This window comes from Opisthocomus hoazin, chromosome 3 (genome assembly GCF_030867145.1).
Source record: "Opisthocomus hoazin isolate bOpiHoa1 chromosome 3, bOpiHoa1.hap1, whole genome shotgun sequence".
Lineage (NCBI taxonomy): Eukaryota > Metazoa > Chordata > Aves > Opisthocomiformes > Opisthocomidae > Opisthocomus > Opisthocomus hoazin.
Genome location: NC_134416.1, coordinates 95,353,196 through 95,374,005, shown reverse-complemented (window position 1 = coordinate 95,374,005; position 20,810 = coordinate 95,353,196). Strand labels below are relative to the sequence as shown.

The 20,810-nt window shown below is 38.9% G+C and overlaps 1 protein-coding gene across 9 annotated transcripts in view; it reads left to right on the top strand.

The window, feature by feature from the left end:
- CTNND2 (catenin delta 2) overlaps nucleotides 1–20,810 on the top strand; it is a 694,166-nt gene that overhangs the window by 272,370 nt on the left and 400,986 nt on the right. For all 9 annotated transcript variants that reach the window (XM_075417107.1, XM_075417104.1, XM_075417100.1 and 6 more), the window contains one exon: nucleotides 2,647–2,759. In XM_075417107.1, coding sequence (XP_075273222.1) covers nucleotides 2,647–2,759 — 113 coding nt within the window. The remainder of the gene's footprint in view (nucleotides 1–2,646; nucleotides 2,760–20,810) is intronic.

Sequence of the window (20,810 nt, the reverse complement as noted above, 5' to 3'; positions counted from 1 at the left end):
GTTAGTTGGGAAAACGCAGAAGTGTCTGGAAAGTAGTCAGCCAGAGTGATTATCTGAAGGAATAGGAAGTATAGAAAATATATGGGAAAATATACAATCCAGATAGCAGAAGAAAAGAAAAAGGGAAAATAATCTTTTATTTTAAAGTATTTCAGTAAAATAGGTTTGGGGGCTTTTCCATATTAGTTGACTTGGGATAGCATGGACAAAAGGGAGCTGAAGAGTTGTTTGCACACCTAGAGTAGAAGGACACAGTGAGTTACGCTTGTCTGCCTGGGAGAAGGCAAATGACAGCAAGGACAGTCGGGAGCGTTAGCTCCTGGGTCCCTGATTCTTACGTTCTCTCAGTAATGTTATGAGGACAGCTACATCTTCTCACTAGGCAGGTAAAGAAAGTACCCTCCACCGGACCGTGGCAAAGAACGTGTCTGCCCTGCCTCACCTGGGATGGCGGGAAGGGAAGGTGGCTGGGTGAAAATGTGTGCTGAGTGTCAAAATGTGCATTGATATCATTGTCATCATAGAATCAAATAACTTCAAAAATGCAGTGGAACAGAATAGCTGCTAAAGCTTTTGCTTTTATTTTGAAAGTAAACTCGATACTTGGTTTGATTTTGTATAAAATACCATCAGAATTTCTCAGTGCTTACATGCTTTGATGTAAGCATCCTAGCTTAGCAACTACTAAATCACTTTGATTTTACATTCTTCAAAACTTTAGTAATACTTCTCTTACAGTCCTTTCTGCAGTAGGGGTATTATTTTATACAAACAAGGCTAGGATTTGAACAATAACTCTTGCAAAGTTGATCAACAGTCTCTTTGGCTTTTCAGACAGTTGATTCTACTAGATGAGAGAGGAATGCTCTCTGTGAAGTAGGCGTAACTGAAATAGGTGATTCTTATTTAGGTGATTTTTAATAGTCCTATCTACAATGAAAAAGACATTTCCGAGTACTACAAAGAAGTGCAGAGAATATAATTAACTATGATTACTAATGCACTATTAACATTCAGTGAGCAGCAACGTTTTGCTCTTTACATCAGTCTGACTCTTGATGATATTCTTGTACTCTGGATAGTCTTACTTGGAGTAATGCATACAGAATTAAGTAGACTTCGTCAAATAGTCTGTGGCCATTTAAGTATACGCCGGCTATTTCGTGCTGTACATAACCTCCGTGTATTTCCCCCCTTATTTGTAGTGCAGGACAGAAGTTACTCCATGCCAATTAACAGAGAAGGAAAGAGGGATGATCCAGCTGGATTAGGTAGAACCACCACCAGCCTTCTTCCATTTCAGTTTAAGGCTTGCTTCATTTCAGAGATTTGAAAAGTTTGGTGCCTCCATTTACCCTTGGCGTCTTGGTCAGAGGTTTTAGGTAGCAGACAGGATGAAGACTTTTTAATTCTTCTCTCTACTCCTACCACTTGTTTCTTTATCTCAGATACCAAGTTCTTCAGTGGTGCTTGGCGGGCAGAAGTCATGACCCAGGTAATTTCCAGTACAGTTTTTCTGCCAGGCAAGACGTTGCTGGAGATTTATTCAAGGGACTCTCCCATACCTCTGCATTATGGGGAGTTGTTTTTTGAAAGAAGAGAGGGAGAAAGAGATAATGGGTGCGTTGTGTGGACACGGGAATGAATTAACAAGTGGATTCTCAAAATATTTCTCCTTCAGCCTTCAACAAACCCAAAGAAGAGGGGCAAGAGAGCTTTTACTATTTACCTGTGAAAATTACTTCACACAACTGACCAAAATGAAAGGAAATTGGGAAGGGAAATTTGGCAAATTTAAAACAAATGTAATTCCCTAAAACTGTTTCAGTTTGGTGTTTGATAAAACTACTGCTGCCATATGTGGAAAATGTAGCTCTTCAAGGAATAGTGGGGATTTTACTTGGCTGGGCTTGCTTTTTTCTTTTTTTCTTTTACTTTAAAAAAATTATCTCTTGTGTATAAAACCAAAAACTCTTTAGAATTCTGTTTATAAGCTCTACGGATAAATCCTATCTGGTGGGACTGGTTTGGCTTCCTTGACAGAATAAAAGGAAATACGTTCAATTAGTGGTAGGATTTTTAAGATGGCTTTTGTCCAAAACTACTTGAGTTTCCCTTCTGCACATCATTAAATGCAGAAATTAAACTGTGTTCAGTCCATAACAACACACTTTCAATTTAGTTTATTTCGCTGGTGTGTACTGTGATGGTTGTCTTTTTGAGTACAAAAGCTTTTGTCACCGCATGATCATCTACAGAACTTTTCATCTTTTTTTAAGTAACACAAGTTGTTCTCATTTGTGATCATACTTGGATCAGCTTGTTAAGAACACATTCATATGCTGCTACTAAGAGGTCTCCATGAACTATGAATGATTTTGACGTAGCCTTAAATTGTTTAATGTATTTGGAAATTGCATTCCTGATAAACCGGCTCATTCTACGATGTATTATTAGAGTGAATGAAGGAATGAGTAGGTGTAACCACAAAAATTTGGACTGTGAATGTGTCTGAAAAGAAAAAAAAAGAGGCTTTCCTGTAAGAGACTATACTAACATTTTTTTCACAAATTATAATTTCATCTACTGAAATTCCTTCCTAATCTCAAGAGAAGTCAAAACAAATGGTTTAATTTATTTTTTCAGGAACTGCAGTTTGAGAGACTGACTCGAGAACTTGAGGCTGAACGTCAGATTGTAGCTAGCCAGCTGGAGAGATGTAAGCTTGGATCAGAAACTGGAAGCATGAGCAGCATTAGGTAATGTATGAATTGTTAATTTCTTTGTAATGTAATGAATTTTGTAGCTGTTACATATCACCACTGAGAATGAAATTGATCATCTTCTTGTAAGAGAATTATACACCAGGGAGCACGAGATTTAGTAGAGTTTGAAAATTTGCATTTTGATCTGCTTTTTAAAAAGAAAAATTCAAGAAGGGGCTTAATTTTGTGCAATTTGGTATCTGGTTTGTCCAGTAACAAAATAGGAGTCACATGTGGAATTCATTGATTTGCTGCAGTCTGAATGGATTATCAGCAAAACTCTTGTTTCCACTACCAATACAGCTGTAATTTTCAGCCAGAGCTTTTGAGCTTAATATTTGCAGCGATGTATTGAGAACTTTTGTGAACCTGTTTTATCATGATTTTATCATTCAAGGTATTAAAAGGTTTAGAGATTAGTACTTAAAACTGCTGACCTGACATCAAAATGTAGTGATATGTGTCACTTTTTTTAAACATTGCCTTTCTTCAGTGTAAGAAATGGTTCTGGTATGTTGTTTGGATGATGGCAAGATTATTTAAGAAATTGTTACAAAAGGAAGCTGACCTCTTGATCAGTTTGGTGTGAATGAAGATTTTGTAGTTTTGGTCTTCTTGAGAGTAGTTACTTTGTTGTCTCAGGTGAATCTAATAAACTGAAGATGACAGTACTTGAGTTTAAAGGATCAAGAAAAAAATATGTTGTATAGACATATTTTCTGTTTTAATCAGTGGAAATAACTAAGTGCAATGCCTTTTTGAATACATAAGGTTAAGTATGATATGCCAAATTTTGTGTGATACGAGTAGAAAAACTACAAAAAGTACGTATCAGTACTGGAAGAAACCCTTCCTCAGTTTAAGCAATTCAGATTGCAATCAAATAAATGATTGTTTTGCATGATAAGTAAGAAATAATTATTTATTTGAATGCCAAAAATGCAACAAAAATACTGAATGTAACGGTTCAGTTAAAATGGAAGAAGTCAGGAGAATCTTTCTGTAATTCAGCAGAAGCTGTACTTGAAGTTGACATAAGTATAAACATTTGCAATAAATTGAGAATTAACTCCCTAAGATGAAGTCTTACTTTACTTTATATAATCTTTCCAACCAACCAGATTTACATTAACACTAGAGAAATTATATTACCTAGATTTATTTAAGCGCAGAGTAAGTAATAATTGGCAGTGCAATACTATATTTGCACCTTAGGTGCACTGCCCCAGCACTTTAAATTTCAAGATGGTATGACTGCATTTCAAAAAAGCTATCTGAACTATGTTTGAATAATACTGAGCTATGTAAGAATAATACTGTTTTTTTAGGATTATTCTAGCCAGTGATATTGAGATTGGGAAATTTCTTATTTGGAGGGAAATGTTTTCTTGGTGAACTTCTTTGCTATAGATAAAGTTACACTTTTGAGTCATCAGTGGTATCAGTTTCACTCAGCTGTTTCTTAAGAGACTCAGGTTGTTGGAGAAGTTTAATATTTTGACTACTAACCTCTCTGTGTAATAAACTAATACCTAGAATAACTGAGGAGATTTCATGCAAATTTTTGACACCTGTAATTTGCCCCAAAAATCTTTTACGTATGAGAGTTTAAATTTTCTAGCATTTCAACTAAAAATGTTGTAGGAAATAATGCTGTTGTCCAGAAGATAACATTGAAAGCTTACAAATAGATAGCTGTTCTTAGACTTGGAAAGTGATTTAAAAAGGAAATTAGTAATCTAATCTAATATTGTTTGTGTTGAGTTGTTGTTTCTCCCGTACATATTGAATGAGCTTGAATTTTCTGTTAGCTTTAAAAATGCTGAATCATTATGGGAAGGAGTAGAACTAAAACAAATATTAAGTGAAGTCAAATATCAGTTTGGCTGCTCTGGTGACTTCCCAGTGCTCATTTGGGTTTGAGAATATTCCTTTGTTTTGGTTTGGCCTGGATAAATGCCAGGTGCCACCAAACCTGCTCTATCACTCCCCCTCCTCATCTGGACAGGGGAGAGGAAAGATGATGAAAGGCTCAAGGGTCGAGACAAGGACAGGGACAGATCACTCACCAATTATTGTCATGGGCAAAACAGACTGAACTTGGGGAGAAAAGGGAGTTTAATTCATCACCAATCAAATCAGAGTAGGATAGTGAGAAATAAATCCAGATCTTAAAACACCTCCCTCCAACCCCTCCCTTCTTTCCGGGCTCAGCTTCACTCCCGTTTCTCTTCCTCCTCCCCCAAGCCCTGCCAGCAAACCTGCTGCAGCATGGGCTCCTCTCTCCATGGGTCCACAGGTCCTGGCAGGAGCCTGCTCCAGCACGGGCTCCCCATGGGGTCACAGCCTCCTTCAGGCACCCACCTGGTCCGGCGTGGGGTTCCTTCCATGGCCTACAGGTGGATATCTGCTCCACTGTGGACCTTTATGGGCTGCAGGGGTGCAACCTGCTTCACCATGGTCTTCATCACGAGCTGCAAGGGAAGACTCTGCTCCGGCGCCTCGAGCACCTCCTCCCCCTCCTTCTTCACTGACCTTGGTGTCTGCAGAGTTGTTTCTCTCACATCGTCTCACTCCTCTCTCTTGACTGCTGTTTACCTGCAGCTATTTTTTCTCCCCATGCTTAACTATGTGATCCCAGAGGCGCTACCACCATCGCTGATTGGCTTGGCCTTGGCCAGCGGTGGGTCCTTCTTGGAGCCGTCTGGCACTGGGTGTGTCAGACATGGGGGAAGCTTCTCGCAGCTTCTCACAGAAGCCACCCCTAGAGCCCCCCTGCTACCAAAACCTTGCCACGCAAACCCATAACATCCTTTGACATCATATAGTGAGACAAAGACTTGGAACATGAAGAATTACATAGTGTAATAATATGCGTTAGGAAAAAAAGCATCCAACTTCTTACAGTCTTTTGGAGTTTGTGGGGGCAGAAGAGGCTTGCTTAAAAATACTTTTTTTCATATATATGACCCCCTGTGAAGCTAAGCTTATTAGACACATTTACTTTAAAACAAGAAGATTAATTTTGCAGCAAATAGTAAATGCTTTAAAAAGAAGTGTCATACTGATGCAGGGTAATTTGAAGATTTTGCCATCTTTATTTTATTCAGCTACTGAATAATTAGTTAATTGATTTAAGCGTACTTTTCTGGTGGAATACAAACTAAAATCAGAACTTATAGCTGTTATTACTATGCTTTTATTGGTAATGAGCTTCTTAAAACAATTTTTAAATCAGTTGCATTTATTTAATTATTGAAAATAAAATCCTACCCATGAGTCTCCAGTAGAAGTGGGTATACATCCTTCAGTGATGTCATTGTTCTCTGATGACACCTAAGTTTATTATTCAGATGCTTTTCCTTATCAAGGAATAATCAAACTGGTCTGATTGTAATCAGAATATTTTAATATTTGGAAGTTAGGTTTTTTTTCCCTACTTTAATTCACTCAAAATATCTAAAGGAATTTTTCTTGTTAATAGTTGTTATGTATGTCTTTTAGTACCCAAATATCTAAAACTATTACATGGAGCAGCTATCCATATTTGCAATTTTAGTCAGGCTAAGACAGCTTGTAGTGGTGTGTTCTGCCATACCTTGGTCTAACATCTTAAAACAACTGCAGGTACACGTAACAAGTACTTACATTGCCCTTCATTTTGGGAATACCAGGAAAACTGTTCTCAGCTTTACCTTCTTGGGATAGTAGTTTCATGGAGTCTTCCTATATATGTCTTAAGACTATGCTCTTGAAACCAGGTTTTTAGGAACATGCTAAAGGGCTGTTATTTCTGGCTTCAAGTTTGCTTTCTGTACTCATCTTATATATTTGACGCTTGGCCCATAAGAAGTTGTGTACCCAGGTGTACCATGAACCTTCACGTGGCTCAGTTTTTCAGTCCTTAAGGACTTCTTATAGAACCTTTTCTTGTCACAGAAACTGGGATCGAGGAAGTAATGTGAGGTGAATTTGCACAGCACAACTCAGCTCTGCACAGAATTACGCAGTCTAGATCCTTGACAGGAATCGTCGTATCTTACACGGGTGTAGCTCCGTAGCTCCAGGCCTGGTGAGGGGCAGGTCTAAGTAGCCTGGAAGGAATCTGGCGTTCATAGTTTCCATGATACAAAGTGATATCTCTCTACCATAGTTTGCCTGGAGATGTGCCAGTTTGTTCGGAAGATTGGATTAGCCAGAGCTGACTGCTTTATTCAAAGCTCTGATTTTGACAAGTCTTGTTCAACTGGAGGGATGCAAATGCTCAGTTCTTCCACAGAACCATGCGCTAGCCTTGAAGAATTGATTATGGGCGTGCGAGGAAACACCACAGCTTTGATAATGTTCATCATTTCTGTGCCTACCTATCTGAAAGCTGGGCCCAATCCAAATACCCAAAGTAAATTTTCTTTGTCACATCCTTGATTGGTACTAATTTTTTAGAGTTTTAGGGGACTATTTGCATTAGGAATAGTACCAAAAGGACTTGAGTTCCTTCTCTTCAGGAACAAGCTCTTGGCTGTGAATCAAAGGGGGAATCAGTGGCTTGTGTTAAGCTGAATGAAATGCTTAGACCATGAAGTAGGACAAAACTTGGGGAACTCTTCCATGATGGCAAACTCTGAGCAGTTGATTACTCGGCCTGCTGAATATTAAAATTTCATCACGCATTGCATAAGGAGCCTAGTGTGTTCGTACTGCTCCATCCCTCTGGCTGAGCTGCTTATTCCTGCTGGGCCAGATCCATCAGTTTGTCACTCCGGTTTGTACGGAGGGCAGTTAGATGCCTGCATTTCTTTGAGGTGTTCAGTCTCCGATAATTTTAAGCACATGTTAATGTATTTCAAATTTCTGAATTTCTTATGACCACATCATGTCGTTCCTCAAAAAAGAAGCTGATGAAAGTGAGAGTGGGTTCTTTTCTCTTCCAGAGATGAAAGCAAAATCTCCAAGGCACTTTGAAGACTCAACTACATGTTTTCATGTTTTCTTTTGAAAGAATTCAGACAAAATAGTGCCACTGAATGGAAAGACTGAGCAAGCAAGAAAATAGGTTGCTTGCATATACTTGTAACATCTATGGAAGCTGTGTCTTTACACAAGCAAATATCCTTTGGACTTCATTGAAGAACTGTACTTACTTGTTAGTACATCATTAGAAGTTTAAGTTTCTGTTTCACATTCTTTATCACTGTTTTATGTGAGCAACTTATGGCTGCGAGGGGACCTAATAAATGCCTATAAATACCTTAAGGGTGGGTGTCAGGAGGATGGGGCCAAACTCTTTTCAGTGGTGCCCAGCGACAGGACAAGGGGCAACAGGCACAAACTGAAGCAGAGGAAGTTCCGTCTGAACATGAGGAAGAACTTCTTCCCTCTGAGGGTGACGGAGCACTGGAACAGGCTGCCCAGGGAGATTGTGAAGTCTCCTTCTCTGGAGATACTCAAGACCTGCCTGGACAAGGTCTTGTGCAGCCTGCTGTAGGAGACCCTGCTTCAGCAGGGGGTTGGACTAGATGACCCACAGAGGTCCCTTCCAACCCTTACCATTCTGTGATTTTGTGGTTCTGTGTTTGTTTACTTATTTATTGGTGGAGCCTTACTGTTTGAACTCGGGAATGTAGCTCAAGCATAGCCTACTCTTTTTCTTTGAACATATAGTTTGCAAAGTGGTCAGGCAGTAGAATTTTTCTGAACTGCATATCCACCGCCCCAGAAGTGATTTGCCATTTGCTATTGAAAGCTTCCTGAAAAGACTGATGTTTCTGCATAAATGTCCTAAGCAACATACCAAAGTTTCAGTATTTTACAAGTAGCAAAAATATCGTCTAATTTACCGAATTGCATAGAAAACTTACCTGCTTTGTATATGCTTTCTTCAGTGTAGTTCTTTCTCTTGGAGATGTGTATGTTATTCTCACTTTATTACTGGGAAACTGGTGTTTTACTTAGGAGGAACAAATTTTTTTGCAAATTCTGTGAAAAAACATCCGGCAGGTCCAAATGATAAACCCATAAGATCCTTTATTTCAAGAACATTCAAGAGGCAGATGAAATGCACTGTGACATAGGGAGACAAGTTACACTGTGTCAGCCAAGTAAATAAAATGGCAATTATAAAGTTTTCCTGTATACCTGTGCATGTTAGATCTAATGTAGGCTGCTTATTGTAGCAGTATAGATAATAGGCTTTGTAGATGTTTCACATTAGGGGTTGACAAATCCAGTAGCCCAGCAGAGGCAAGGCTGCCCCAGCCTAGACCTGCACAGGCTGGAAAAATGGGCTAATGGAACCTTATGAAGTTGAAAATTATAAATGAAAGCAAATGCAAATTCCTGCATCTAGGATGGAATAATGTCATGTGACAACACAGCCAGGGTCTGTCCATATAGAACAGCTTTACAGAAAAAGACCTGCAGGACCTCTTTGACAACAAACTGAACGTGAGCGAGCTGTGTGTCCTTGTGGCAAGGAAGGCCAGCTACATGCTGGGCTGCAGTAGCAGAAGTGTACCCAGCAGATCAAGGCAAGTGATTCCTCCCTTCTATTTGAAACTCACGAGGCTACTTCTTGAGTACCATATCCAGTTTTGGGCTCCCCAGTACAAGACAGACATTAGCAAGTTCAGTGCAGGGCTGCCAAGAAGGCTGGAGGCTAGAGCACATGGCATATGAGAATAGGCTGAGCGAGCAAAGGATTTTAGCCTGATGAAGGGAAGGATCAGGAGGGATCTTTCTTCTGTCTGCAGCACGTGATGGGAAGATATGGAGAAGACAGGGTGGGACTCTTCTCAGAGGTGCGTTGTGGTAAAATGAGAGTTGACAGACACCGGTTGGAGCAAGGAAAAATTCTGACCAAATGTAAGGAAAACATTTCTCACCATGAATTTGGTTAAACGCTGGAACAGGTTGCATTGGGAGGTGGTAGAGTTTCCATCCTTGGAGATACTAAGAACATGACTGTAGAAGGCCCTAAACATCCTGATCTGGTTGGACCTGCTTTGAGCTGGCGTTGGACTAGGTGACCTCCAGGGCTCACTTCCCACCTAAGTTTTTGTATGCTTTTTGTAATTATTTCCACATAAATACTAGGAAAATAGGTAGAGAAGATTTTGATTAAACTTTTGACAGCAAATGCTGTAGCTCAAAACTTCATCTCATTCTGGAATGTGTGTTTGCTTAGTAGTTCAGGAGCTGGGTAAGCTTCGAGTTTTGTCACACACTGTTGCTCATCTTCATTATGGATTGTGTGAAGCTTAACAAGTCATGCTTAGGTGAACTTCTGTCAATTGAATTAATCAAAAGTTTATCTGAAATAAAATAAAAAATGGCAATTAAAGCAGGCAGGGTTTTGAAAAAGTGAGTTACTGAAAGCGCTCCTCACAAATTGTACAATTCTGGTTATTTAGCTTTGGTAAGATAGCATTCTGTGGGGGCTTTTTGGTTTTTTTTGTTTGGTGTTTTTTTTTTGGTTTGTTTTTCTGTTATGTCACAATGATTTTCTGTTGCTGTAAGTGACCAGTTCAGGTGGAACCATTTAGAAGGATGCAGAGACTGCTCCACTCCTGAAGAGCAGCTAAACATAGTCAAGAAGGGAAGATACCAGAGAATTCAGGGTACAACAGGCAAAGGAATTACAGTCAAAAGCAGGAAATTTCCAGTTTGTGTACAGACCGGCAAGGTATATGAGGGCACACACAGTCTGCAGTGGATGTGAGGGAGCAGCCAGCCAAACCTCAGGGTAATGGAATGAAATTTCTAAGGGCCAAGTACGACTGTCTAGATTTGCATCAACTCAAACATTCTTCGGTTGGCTAAGAGCAAGTGACAAAGCAAGGACACAGCTGTGAAGACACACAGGCTAAAGAAGAGTGAGATCTAAACCTAGAGTTGTCTGGAGGAGAGGGTGTATCTTTTTTCCTGAGATTTTTTAAAATAAATGTTAAGTTTCGGTTTTCCACTCTAAGAATTTGTGTGGGAAAATGAGAGTTGTGTAGAAGCCTTTCAGTTGTCTTTGGAAAATATCTGTGTACATCTATCCTAAAGTTCTGACTAGTTTGGGATCCTGTAACAATTCAGAAGTGTTTAACGGCAGTACTTTGTAAGGGCAGAGTCTATTCACAGGTGATTTCCTTCTGTAGTTTTTGAATGTATGACAAGTAAGAAAAACATTTTCCTCAATATTTTCCTTTCTCTTTTGCGGTCAAGAACATCTTAAGAAGATTTCTCGTAGTGAAAAGGAGGTTAACAAGTCCCCCAAAATCCGTAATAAACATACAATCTTCTAGTCATTAAGTTTTACCACGGAGCTTTGTGTTGAACAAGAACTTCTACAGCCAAAGAGACTTAGTACAGCACATACAAGTTCCGTCTTTCTCAGAAGCGTTGTGCAGAATCCCTTGGAAAGCAGTGTTGGTAAATGTGAAGAACCATTTACTTTGCAGAAATAGATAAACTGTGTCAAATGAGTAATCAGAGGAAGGAGACTTTTTTTTTCCTTTATTCAAGCATTTATAAGTTTGAAAAAACAAATATTTATGCTGTGTCTGCATTAGCAGGAGCGCAGCACAATTCTTGTGACTCAGCAAAAGGAACCACATGGTTCTGAGAACACAGATTCTGTATTGTAAGTGCTTTGAGGGGATTTACAACAGACTTTAGTGTGGTCCCACGGTTTGGCCTGCCATTAGTTGCTGAAGTAAAGCTAGGCTCCTGGAGAGCCTTTTCCAGGTTAGTTTCTGAAAACAAGTCAGTTGGTGTGCCACGAGACCACTTCATGATGCAAACTGAAGCTTGGAAGGTGGAAAAGAGCAGGAAGTGTGCTGCAAAGATGCACTGTTACTTTGAAGGACAGTGCTAATGTTGATGGAACCAATACTGAACATCACTAACTCTTAGAATGCCTCAGTCCAGGGGAAACAAGGAAAATGTTGCACTGGACCTGCTGGTAGCCATTTGTGTCACTTCATTCACATCTATACTGTTTATTATTTGATGGCAGTTCCATTTTAAAACCTCTGAACAGGTACAGACCTTGGGTCTTGGGTTGGAAAACTAAAATAAAGGGTAGGCCATGCATACAGTGGTGTTTTGGGGTGTCTCAAATCTGTCTACGTTGATGAGGAATGTTTTGTCAGTGCTAAGCGTGGTATTATCTTAATATATTTCCACATCTTGTATAAAGCTTGTCATGCGTTGTTGGGCTTGTGGTAAAACAGAATATCTTGGTAAAAACATGTTGCAAGCTTCAAGGTAGTGGAGAGAAAAAGAAAAATATTCTTTATTAGAAAGCTAGCTTTTCTGTTGAATAATAGTGCATCTTTGGTTATAATGCTGTTAAGCCAGCATGAGAATGAAATGAGCTGAAAGAAAACATTCAATTAGATCAAAATGGTGGGAAAATGTGCAAGTGTTTGTTATACCATGATGTTTTCTTTGAAGTCTTTGCATTATTTGAGTTCTTTTCTATCTGTAAAGGCATAAATAAAAAAAATGCCTAAAAAACCAAGCAACCAAAAAATACCCCAAACAAAAAACCCGAACAAAACCAGAGAGATTTTCGTAGAAAAAGATGAAGAGATGGTATTTGTGTCACATTCAGAATCCTTACAGAGTTCATTTGGGTAATCTTAGAAGAAAAGAAACTGAAGCAGCTTTTGTCAGACCACAGCTAAGAATGAACAATGTGGTTTGAATGCTTGGCCACTTTAGTGTGGTTTTTTTTTTTTCCCATGTCGGTTTTTGGTGTATAGCTTAGCTAAATCGTTTAAGGATTCTCCTCCCCCATACCATTCATATTCTCCAGCAATCTACTTACCTACCACAAAAATCTTTGGTGACTTTCTTGGTGTTGGGTTGCTAGCTGATGGATGATGGTCAATGTGCTAATGAGTGTCCGCTGAGTAACAGCTGGAACCCAGCACTTCTGAAAATCAGACTAGTGATTTACATGCCTAAACACAGCGTTCAGGCACTTCTGAAATCTTTACTTGGAAAGAAGACTTTTGTGAAACACAGTGACTTTTCAAGAAGTGGAATAGACAGATTCTACTTGTTGTGACAACTGTTACAGTGTACCAAACCTAATTTCCTGGGGCACCGTGACCTTGATAGTTGATATTGCTGGCTTCATGTGTACTACCACATGTAAGAGTGTTCAGGCCAGAGAATGTATTTTAGAAGTAAGGGTAAGTGACCAGGGAAATACCGAGGTCTGTATTTTCAGTATTCCTGTTTTACTTGCTACTTGCTATCTCTGTCTTTTTGACTGAGATGTAAAACCTGAAAGGTTGTGGACTCTGTATCCTGTTAGACTTGCTCAATAAATTAGTTTGAGACCACTACCGAAAATGGAAGATTTTAAGAAAATGTTCATTATAGGAAATAAATTGTGGTTGGAGCAGTTGGTACAGTTCATATTAATAATGATTAGTTAATTATGTTGTGCACACTGACAGTTTATTGGATTAAAACATCAGACTTCTCATCTGATCATTCAGAGCAACCTGATACAAGGTTAAGTTTGAGCTAATCTGTAGTCACTATGTGAAAATCCAGTATTTAGGGAAACGATTTAAAAAAAGTGCTGAGAAAAGAAGTTGTTACAAAACCAAGAAAATGAGCTAAAGTAAGAAGTTGTACAACTTTTTTGTGTTTCCATTAATATAACATTTGTGGGGGCTTCGTGCTGGTTCTCCATAATGGGGCACATCAAGAAAACAGATGAGTCCTGTTGATCCTCTACAGGGAACTAACCGGTTTCACAGTTTCGCAGCAGATAAGCGTCTGTTGCTGAAAGGCAGTTTTCCAGCAAATATCCGAGCAGTCAGGTCTGATGTGATTTTCTTTTTTACAGTACATCCATATCTTTTACAATAGTATTGTGGGTCGTATCATTCCCAGATAGATGTGTCACTGAGGGCACCAACTCCAATGACTTTTAAAACACCCCCTTCACAGATGCTCTCACTCTTCTTCTGCTTGCCAAGTACTCTCCTGAGATATCACCTCCATGAGAGCAGTGACACAGTAGTATTCAGCGTTGCCAAACTCAAAACACTGGCATGTTTATGAAATTAAGGTATCAGATTTTATTTTAATCTCATCAAAGTTGCTGCAGAGAAGCTATGACAATAAGGATATAGATATTGTTCTCTTTAGTGCTCTAAGAAAGGGTCTTAAGGGTGAAAGCCTTATCTGGGGCTGCCAGGTGTCACTTAGATTCTCTCTTATTTAGCTCAAGTCTGTCATTGTTTCTTCTGTTTCACTAATACCAGGAAAAAGAAAAAACATAACCACAAAAAAGCAGAATGATGACAACAGAAAAAACAGCACATACTTTACATACCAACATTTCCTGATATGTAAGCCAATGAAGACTGTACTCCATAGTGTATTCTCTACATTAATGCACTGCTGGCAAGATACCAAGATATCTGATAACTCCTTCCAATTATTGCATTCACAACTTAAATGTGTTATTGCAAGCCTGACACTTGAATATTGCACTAATTTAAACATGGAAATAATGATCTTAGGTAATATATCGATGTTAATGTTAGAATTGGCTATGTCTTACGGAGTGAGGTTCTTCATTCAGACTACTTTTGACAAGCCATTTGTTGAAAAATTCGAGCAATACAGTTTACCATTAAGGATGGATAAGCACTGTAATAGATTGCCTAAGGAGACCATAAAAACTGTCATTTGAAGCTGAAGGACATATAGAATATCTATCAAGAATGGGACACAAGTGACAAAGCTATTTCTCTACACCCCTTCTGGCTCTCCTCTTTATGATACCTTGCTGGGCTCTGCTTTAATAATTTGACAACATTCTTTTTGTCCCTGTCCGTACTTACCAGACGTTGAAATGATTTTGAATAGGTTTGGAAGAAGGCAAGATTGAGGATAATGCTGAGGGACAGTGCCTTGCTTTTACAAAGTTCTTCTACCGTGTTTGCAGGAAAGTTTGATAAAACTTGTCCAGAAAAGTTCATTTCCAGCACTTACTGCTTGTGGGTCAAAGGTACTAAATACCATTTTTGTGATATCTGAGAAGTAGCTAATTTACAGCTGAGAACAAGTTCTGTAACATGGTGACAGTATTTAATGGGTATGGGCAATTGACATCAAAGATTGAAACAGAAGTAACATATCCAAGGTGCTTCAAGGAGTCAGTTCTGAGGAATTATGGACAGAGACTGTAGTAGGTTCTGTCATTAATGTTGCCTGCTGGTTTGTATTAAACCAAGATTTCAGTTGTTGCTTGTTTGCCAAGCTGTACCTTCCAGGTTGAATATTTCCTGCATAAGATGCCCGTACTGAGGTTTTGAAGGAGATTTCAACTAATCATCATCACCGTTGTTGTTGTTGTTATAGATTTGCACCAAAAGGCCTTGCTGTTAACAGAGGAACTAAATGTACTTGTGCACAGTTACAGAAGTGCATCTGTATTTTTGTACAATGCTTGTTGCCGCCTACCGAATCTGGTGTGCGATGGGGCAGGATACTGGAGCTGGGAGGACAGCCTCTTCAGTGTGATCCTGTCCTTCCCTCCTTGTTGTCAGGGTAAGTAGGAGTCCTTCTGAGTCCAATGGTGAGAGGTCAAGAAGCAGACCTCCAGGTGCATTTAGCATCCAAGTTACAAGCGTGTGTGGGGGGAAGAGTTGGGAAGGAGTAACCTTTGTTCAAAACATGGATGAGGCATCTGGAAGAACCCAGATTCAGTCTATAAAGTGAAGATTTGTATTTTGTGGTCACGCACCAGAATCAGAGGCTCTGAGAAATGAGGAGTGGGATGGAGCAGAACGAAGAAAATGAAACAGGGGCAGAGTCTGGAGAAGGGCAGGACAGAAGGATAAGGCAGAGGAGTCAGGGAACCATATTATGCTCTGCTTACCGCTGGAAGACCAAAGATTAAAGTTGAAAATACCCCTTTATCCTGGCTACTCAATCTGAGAAATCTAGGGCTAATGGCTGAAAACAGAGATCTTACGGGCTTCGTTTGCTGCCATGAATATTCATTGTATCTGTATGTCAATTACTGATCTGGTTATTAGGATCCCTGCATGTCTAGAAGGCTGTACAGAGAAATGAGAATTAGAGAATACCTGACAAGGATTCAAACCAATCTTTACAACAACAGAATTAGGCAGCAGAAGTTGATACAATTCCACTGAATTGCCTTCAGCTATTACAATCAGATAGCTATTTCTTTTCCTGATACACATTTTCCAAGTTATGAAACTCCATTGGTAGACAACAGCGTCCCTCCACACAAACATGATTTATCCCCAGAGCAGTTTGGAAATTAAACGTTCGTGAAACAGAAGTTGTGTAACAATGCGTTCGTACAAGGAGTAAGTCAAGATGCAGCCACCTGAAGGCTTCCCAGAACTCCAGACAACCCCGTTTTTTGTTTTGTTTTGTTCCACAGATGAAGACAAAGCCTATCTTGTTGCTATTCTTGAGGAAACAAATTCAATTTTGCATCGAGTTGCAAAGAAGTACTGTGGTCAGGCATAGTTTGTTCTCCCTTCATCACCCCTACCTTCTGCTTCTCACCATCTGAGCTTGTGTGGGTGACCTTGACTTCTACCTTGAGTGTCCTCTCTTTTGATACCTTTCTTCTCCATTGCCTAAGCTTATATTCCACCTAACTCACTAAACACTGCAATTTGCCAAAATAAAGCCCTTACCTCCTGCTCTGGGCACTTCCTTGCTTTGGCAAGTGCTGGTCACTTTTCACCAAGTGCAGAAACGGGAACAGTTACTAATGCTTCCTGCCAAAACCTCATCCAGGCTAGCTGATCTGGCCCCAGCAAATGACTTACTTTTGCAAACTGGCTTTGTTTGCGTTCTCGGTTTTAATAAAAACATAGTTGTTTTCCAATGCAATCTTTTAAGAAACTGGAGATGTTCAATGAAAATGCATTGGTGGAAGTTACAAAATTCTCATCAGTCATAGCTTTCACTCACTTTTTCACTCATCTCAACAGCAGTAATTTCTGCTGTCACATTGAAAGTGGATCCTGTGTGTTCTCATTATCTGTCTTGCTACAAAATCGTTTTTATTGTATTTAGCTGTAGTGTTTGATACAGGAAATTTAAGACTTAACAATTCACTTTGAAAATATTTGGGTTTGGGTTTTTGTCGGTCTTCTTTCCCTTACTTTAGAAATTAACAGTGCTATTACTCTTAATTATTAGGTGGTCTCTCCTTGTTCATGTGTGATAATGTGCTCGGGAATTGGTCCTGATTTTCATTTGTGTTGTCTGTATACTTCTGACGGACTGACAAACATTTTAATGGTCCTGCTTCAACTGTGACCGCTCTGTAGTGGCAACTGAGGTATGCATTCCTTGATACTTGAGTATATCAAATATCCAAAGTGTGCAGGAAGTCTTACTAATATATTTAGTTGAATTCCAGGAATAACATGAATGAACGCAGTTCTGTTTCCACAGGCATCTCACAATTTGATAGCAAGGAACTCTGAATGGCTAATGTTGTGTGCTCTCTAGGCACGTTGCCGTTTCAGCAGTCAAGGAAGATTTTATAGATTTTAATACGTTAAAGAGGCTTTTAAATCCCTCATGCTTTCAGCTCATAGTAGATGTAGTCTCAGCTACTGCTAATTGTGGATAAATATTCTGCTTCCTTCTGGCTTTCCTCTATCCATCTTATATTCACCTTGTTCCTTCACACTGCTAACGTGCACAAAGATTTAATTAAAAAGCAACACAAAAGAAAACCCACAACTTTTGCACTCTGGCTCTCTATAAAGCAATATCCCCCAACTCCCCAGGTATAGAGAAGGAAGACAAAGTACAACTTAAACATTTATATGCACTCTATTATCTTGAAACAAGTAAATCAAGATTAAATAGTTGTATTTTGTTTTCATTTAAATCTTCTTTCTGCATTTTATTTTGAAAGTTGTCACCATAAATGTTACCACACAGATGGCTGTGAATATAGCTGGGATAGGATTAGCATCAAACTGAGTGCAGTGTGAAGTTTGTCTGATTTCAAATACCCTTTGACTGTCACCTTCAAGGTTCGCAATATAGCTACTGGGTTTTTCTGACTGTATTCATGGATGGCTGATATAAGCCAGTGACTACCTTGAAAGGAATATCGTTAGCCTAGATTAAAATACTTTCTTCAAAGCTTATCAGAAAAAAAGTCATAGGTCCCACGTACTTGGTAGAACTGTTATAGCTTCAGTGGGGGCTTCAGCTAGCTTCACAGCAATGGCATTCCTTCCCCAAAAAATCAGACATGAGTTTCGAGGACTAACTTTGTAGCAGGTTGGGTGGATTCTGGCCAGTGTTCCTGCACCAGCTGCCCTGCAGGGTTATAGCAATGCTCTCCAAACTGTTTTGATTCTGCACCCGTATTAGTAACACATTTTTGAGCATGCACCTGCAACATATGGATATTTATTTATAGAGTATATACATGTACTACTGTACTAATATATAATGAATCTTATAAAACAGAAAGAAAAACAGAAACTGAAAAAGAATGAGATTAAATAAACACTATTTTTTATTTTCTTTTAAGTGTTAACAGTACAAAAATATTTCCTTCCTGCACTCCAGTAACTTGTCATGCACAGTGCCCGGCGTGTGTGCAAACCACTTGGGAGACCACTGGGTTGGAGGAGTACTAATCTCACGGTGGTAATAACTTTTCTGCTGAGGTGTCTGATTGAAACCTGGTAGAAGCAACCCTGCTTCAGGTCAGGCCCTGGAAGAAAGGAGTCATGGACAGCAGCGTCGGCAAGATACCTTTGCTGGCTGAAGGCAAGGAAGCGGTAGGGGCCACGAAGGGCAACACTGGCAGATGGGAGTTCCTCCCTCACCTAGTTCATCTGAGGGCGTCAGTCCTCCTTTCACAGTATCGGGCACCATATGGAGAGTGCAGCAGGAACAGTCACACCAAAGTTTTTGTTTTCTTTCTTTTCCCCCTTCTGTCACTGCCTTTTTCCCCCAGTCTCCCTCTGTAAAAGAGAGACATCATTAATCCTTAGTTTTTGGCTCAGGTTTATGGGTGTACTGCATAATACACATAGAGTTATCTTCACAATAAGTTAGTATTGTATCTGGGGTTTAACTCCTGGTGCCTGTGTGAAATTGCCCTCTAAAGCCAAGTAGTCGCCTGTGCTGAAATACCTTCCCTTCCATAAACTGAGTCATATATAGTTGGGATGGTGTAATGCAGTTAATCATTCCTTTTTACTTTTGTACTACTCATTATGAAATTTGTTTGTAAGTACTATTTTAATCTAAACCCATTTCAATCACTTCAACCTGAAACAATAACAGCACTTCAACAACATTGAACTGGAAGTATTATTCTATATTGAGTCACTTTCAGTCAAAACGCTAGGCTAGTAGATATAGAACGTTACAAGAATTTTCACTATTACACTTATAGGACTGATCCAATTATAATCAGTGCTTTATAGTTAAGCTATACAATTTTCCTCTTCTAGTTGATTAACAGAAAGCTCTGGCAGATCTTTGGAAATTCATGGCCAAATAATTTGTCAATTAAATGTAGTGTATGTAAATTGATAAATGTAGCTGTTAGGAGGAAATAATCATTGCCAGTTGCTGATGAGAAGACCCTATTAATAATTCGAAGTAATCATCACCTCTACTTTCTATCCTAGTCTGCTAAATATATTACATCACAATATATTGCATTTTGCTTCCTAGAGATATGTAAGCATCAGGCATAAGTTGCTTCATATATGAAAAGCTTTTGCAAAAAGCTTTCTAAGTTTGTCTGTCCAGTCCATGTTAATCCTGTTGAAGAAATGAGAAAAAAAGATACAGTTTATCACATGTGATGGTGTTTATAAATCTGCTCTTGAAAATGGAGGTGTAGCTTATGCAGTAAATTACAGAAGTCAGTCTGAAACAGCTTCTGTAGCAGCATTTACATTTCCCAGATTTTTTTTATAATTTAAAACAATACCTAAAGTTAGATGTTGAAACAATAGTACTTTTGGACTGTGTATTCTTCTCTCGTCAATCCCTTCTCCCTTCCTTTCCTCTCTACTTCCCTCCTCCCCAGTATTTTCAGTTAGTACTGTAATTAAGAAGGCAATAGCATTTATATTTTAAGTTAAAGGCTTTTCAAGGCCTTCACCTTTCTTGAGTCTTTATTTTCGGCTCTGTTCAGAAGTTAAATAGCCAAAGGTTGTGCGTTACCCTCCTTACCACTACAAGAACCTGATTGTGCTACGACTCAATTTTTTTCTGATTCTGAACTGTTTCTTAAATCCATGTAAACATTGCTGCAGCCCACTTTACTATTAAAATCTTAGTTTTTAGCACCTATGAAATGAAGAATTAGCAAAAAATGTTTTTCATGCCTTCCGCTTTAATTTTTAACTAATTTCCACTTAAATCGCTTAGCTTTTTTCTTTACTGATCCATATTGCAGAGAAAGGAGCAAAATAAAAATAATATAAAATCCGTTAATGCCTCTAAATGTGTTTATTTTGGTGGTCCAGGAATACACAACTGTTCCAAGATTAATCTCTGTTTCAGCATTGGGGCACTGATAATACATCGCTTTATTCCTTTGCAGTGAATTCAGATGACAGTTTATATTCAGCTTAAAAAAAAGACCCCAACAACAGAAAGGGATATTGATGTAGTTACAATAAATGCCCTTGTTCACATCATTAAGAGAATCTGTGACATGAACCTTCTAACTTCAAAGATGTTTAAATAATCATGATTTTTATTTCTTGATGAGTAGAAGTTAAAGCAGGCCCTGTTACTCTACATAATATAACCCTTGTCAAGTTTTGATTATTCTAAAGTGTTTGCTGAAAATGTAGTGTGTGGATGACTTCTGTTTTGTTTATAATAATGCAGTTTATACATGGTGAAGAGATATAATTGTGGCTAGTCATTTAGAAAAATATTATGGTTAATGTACAGCTTTCTGCATTAATGCTGACTTTAGTGAAAAACAGTACTACATTTACCTAAGGATTTTAGCAGGAGCACATCATT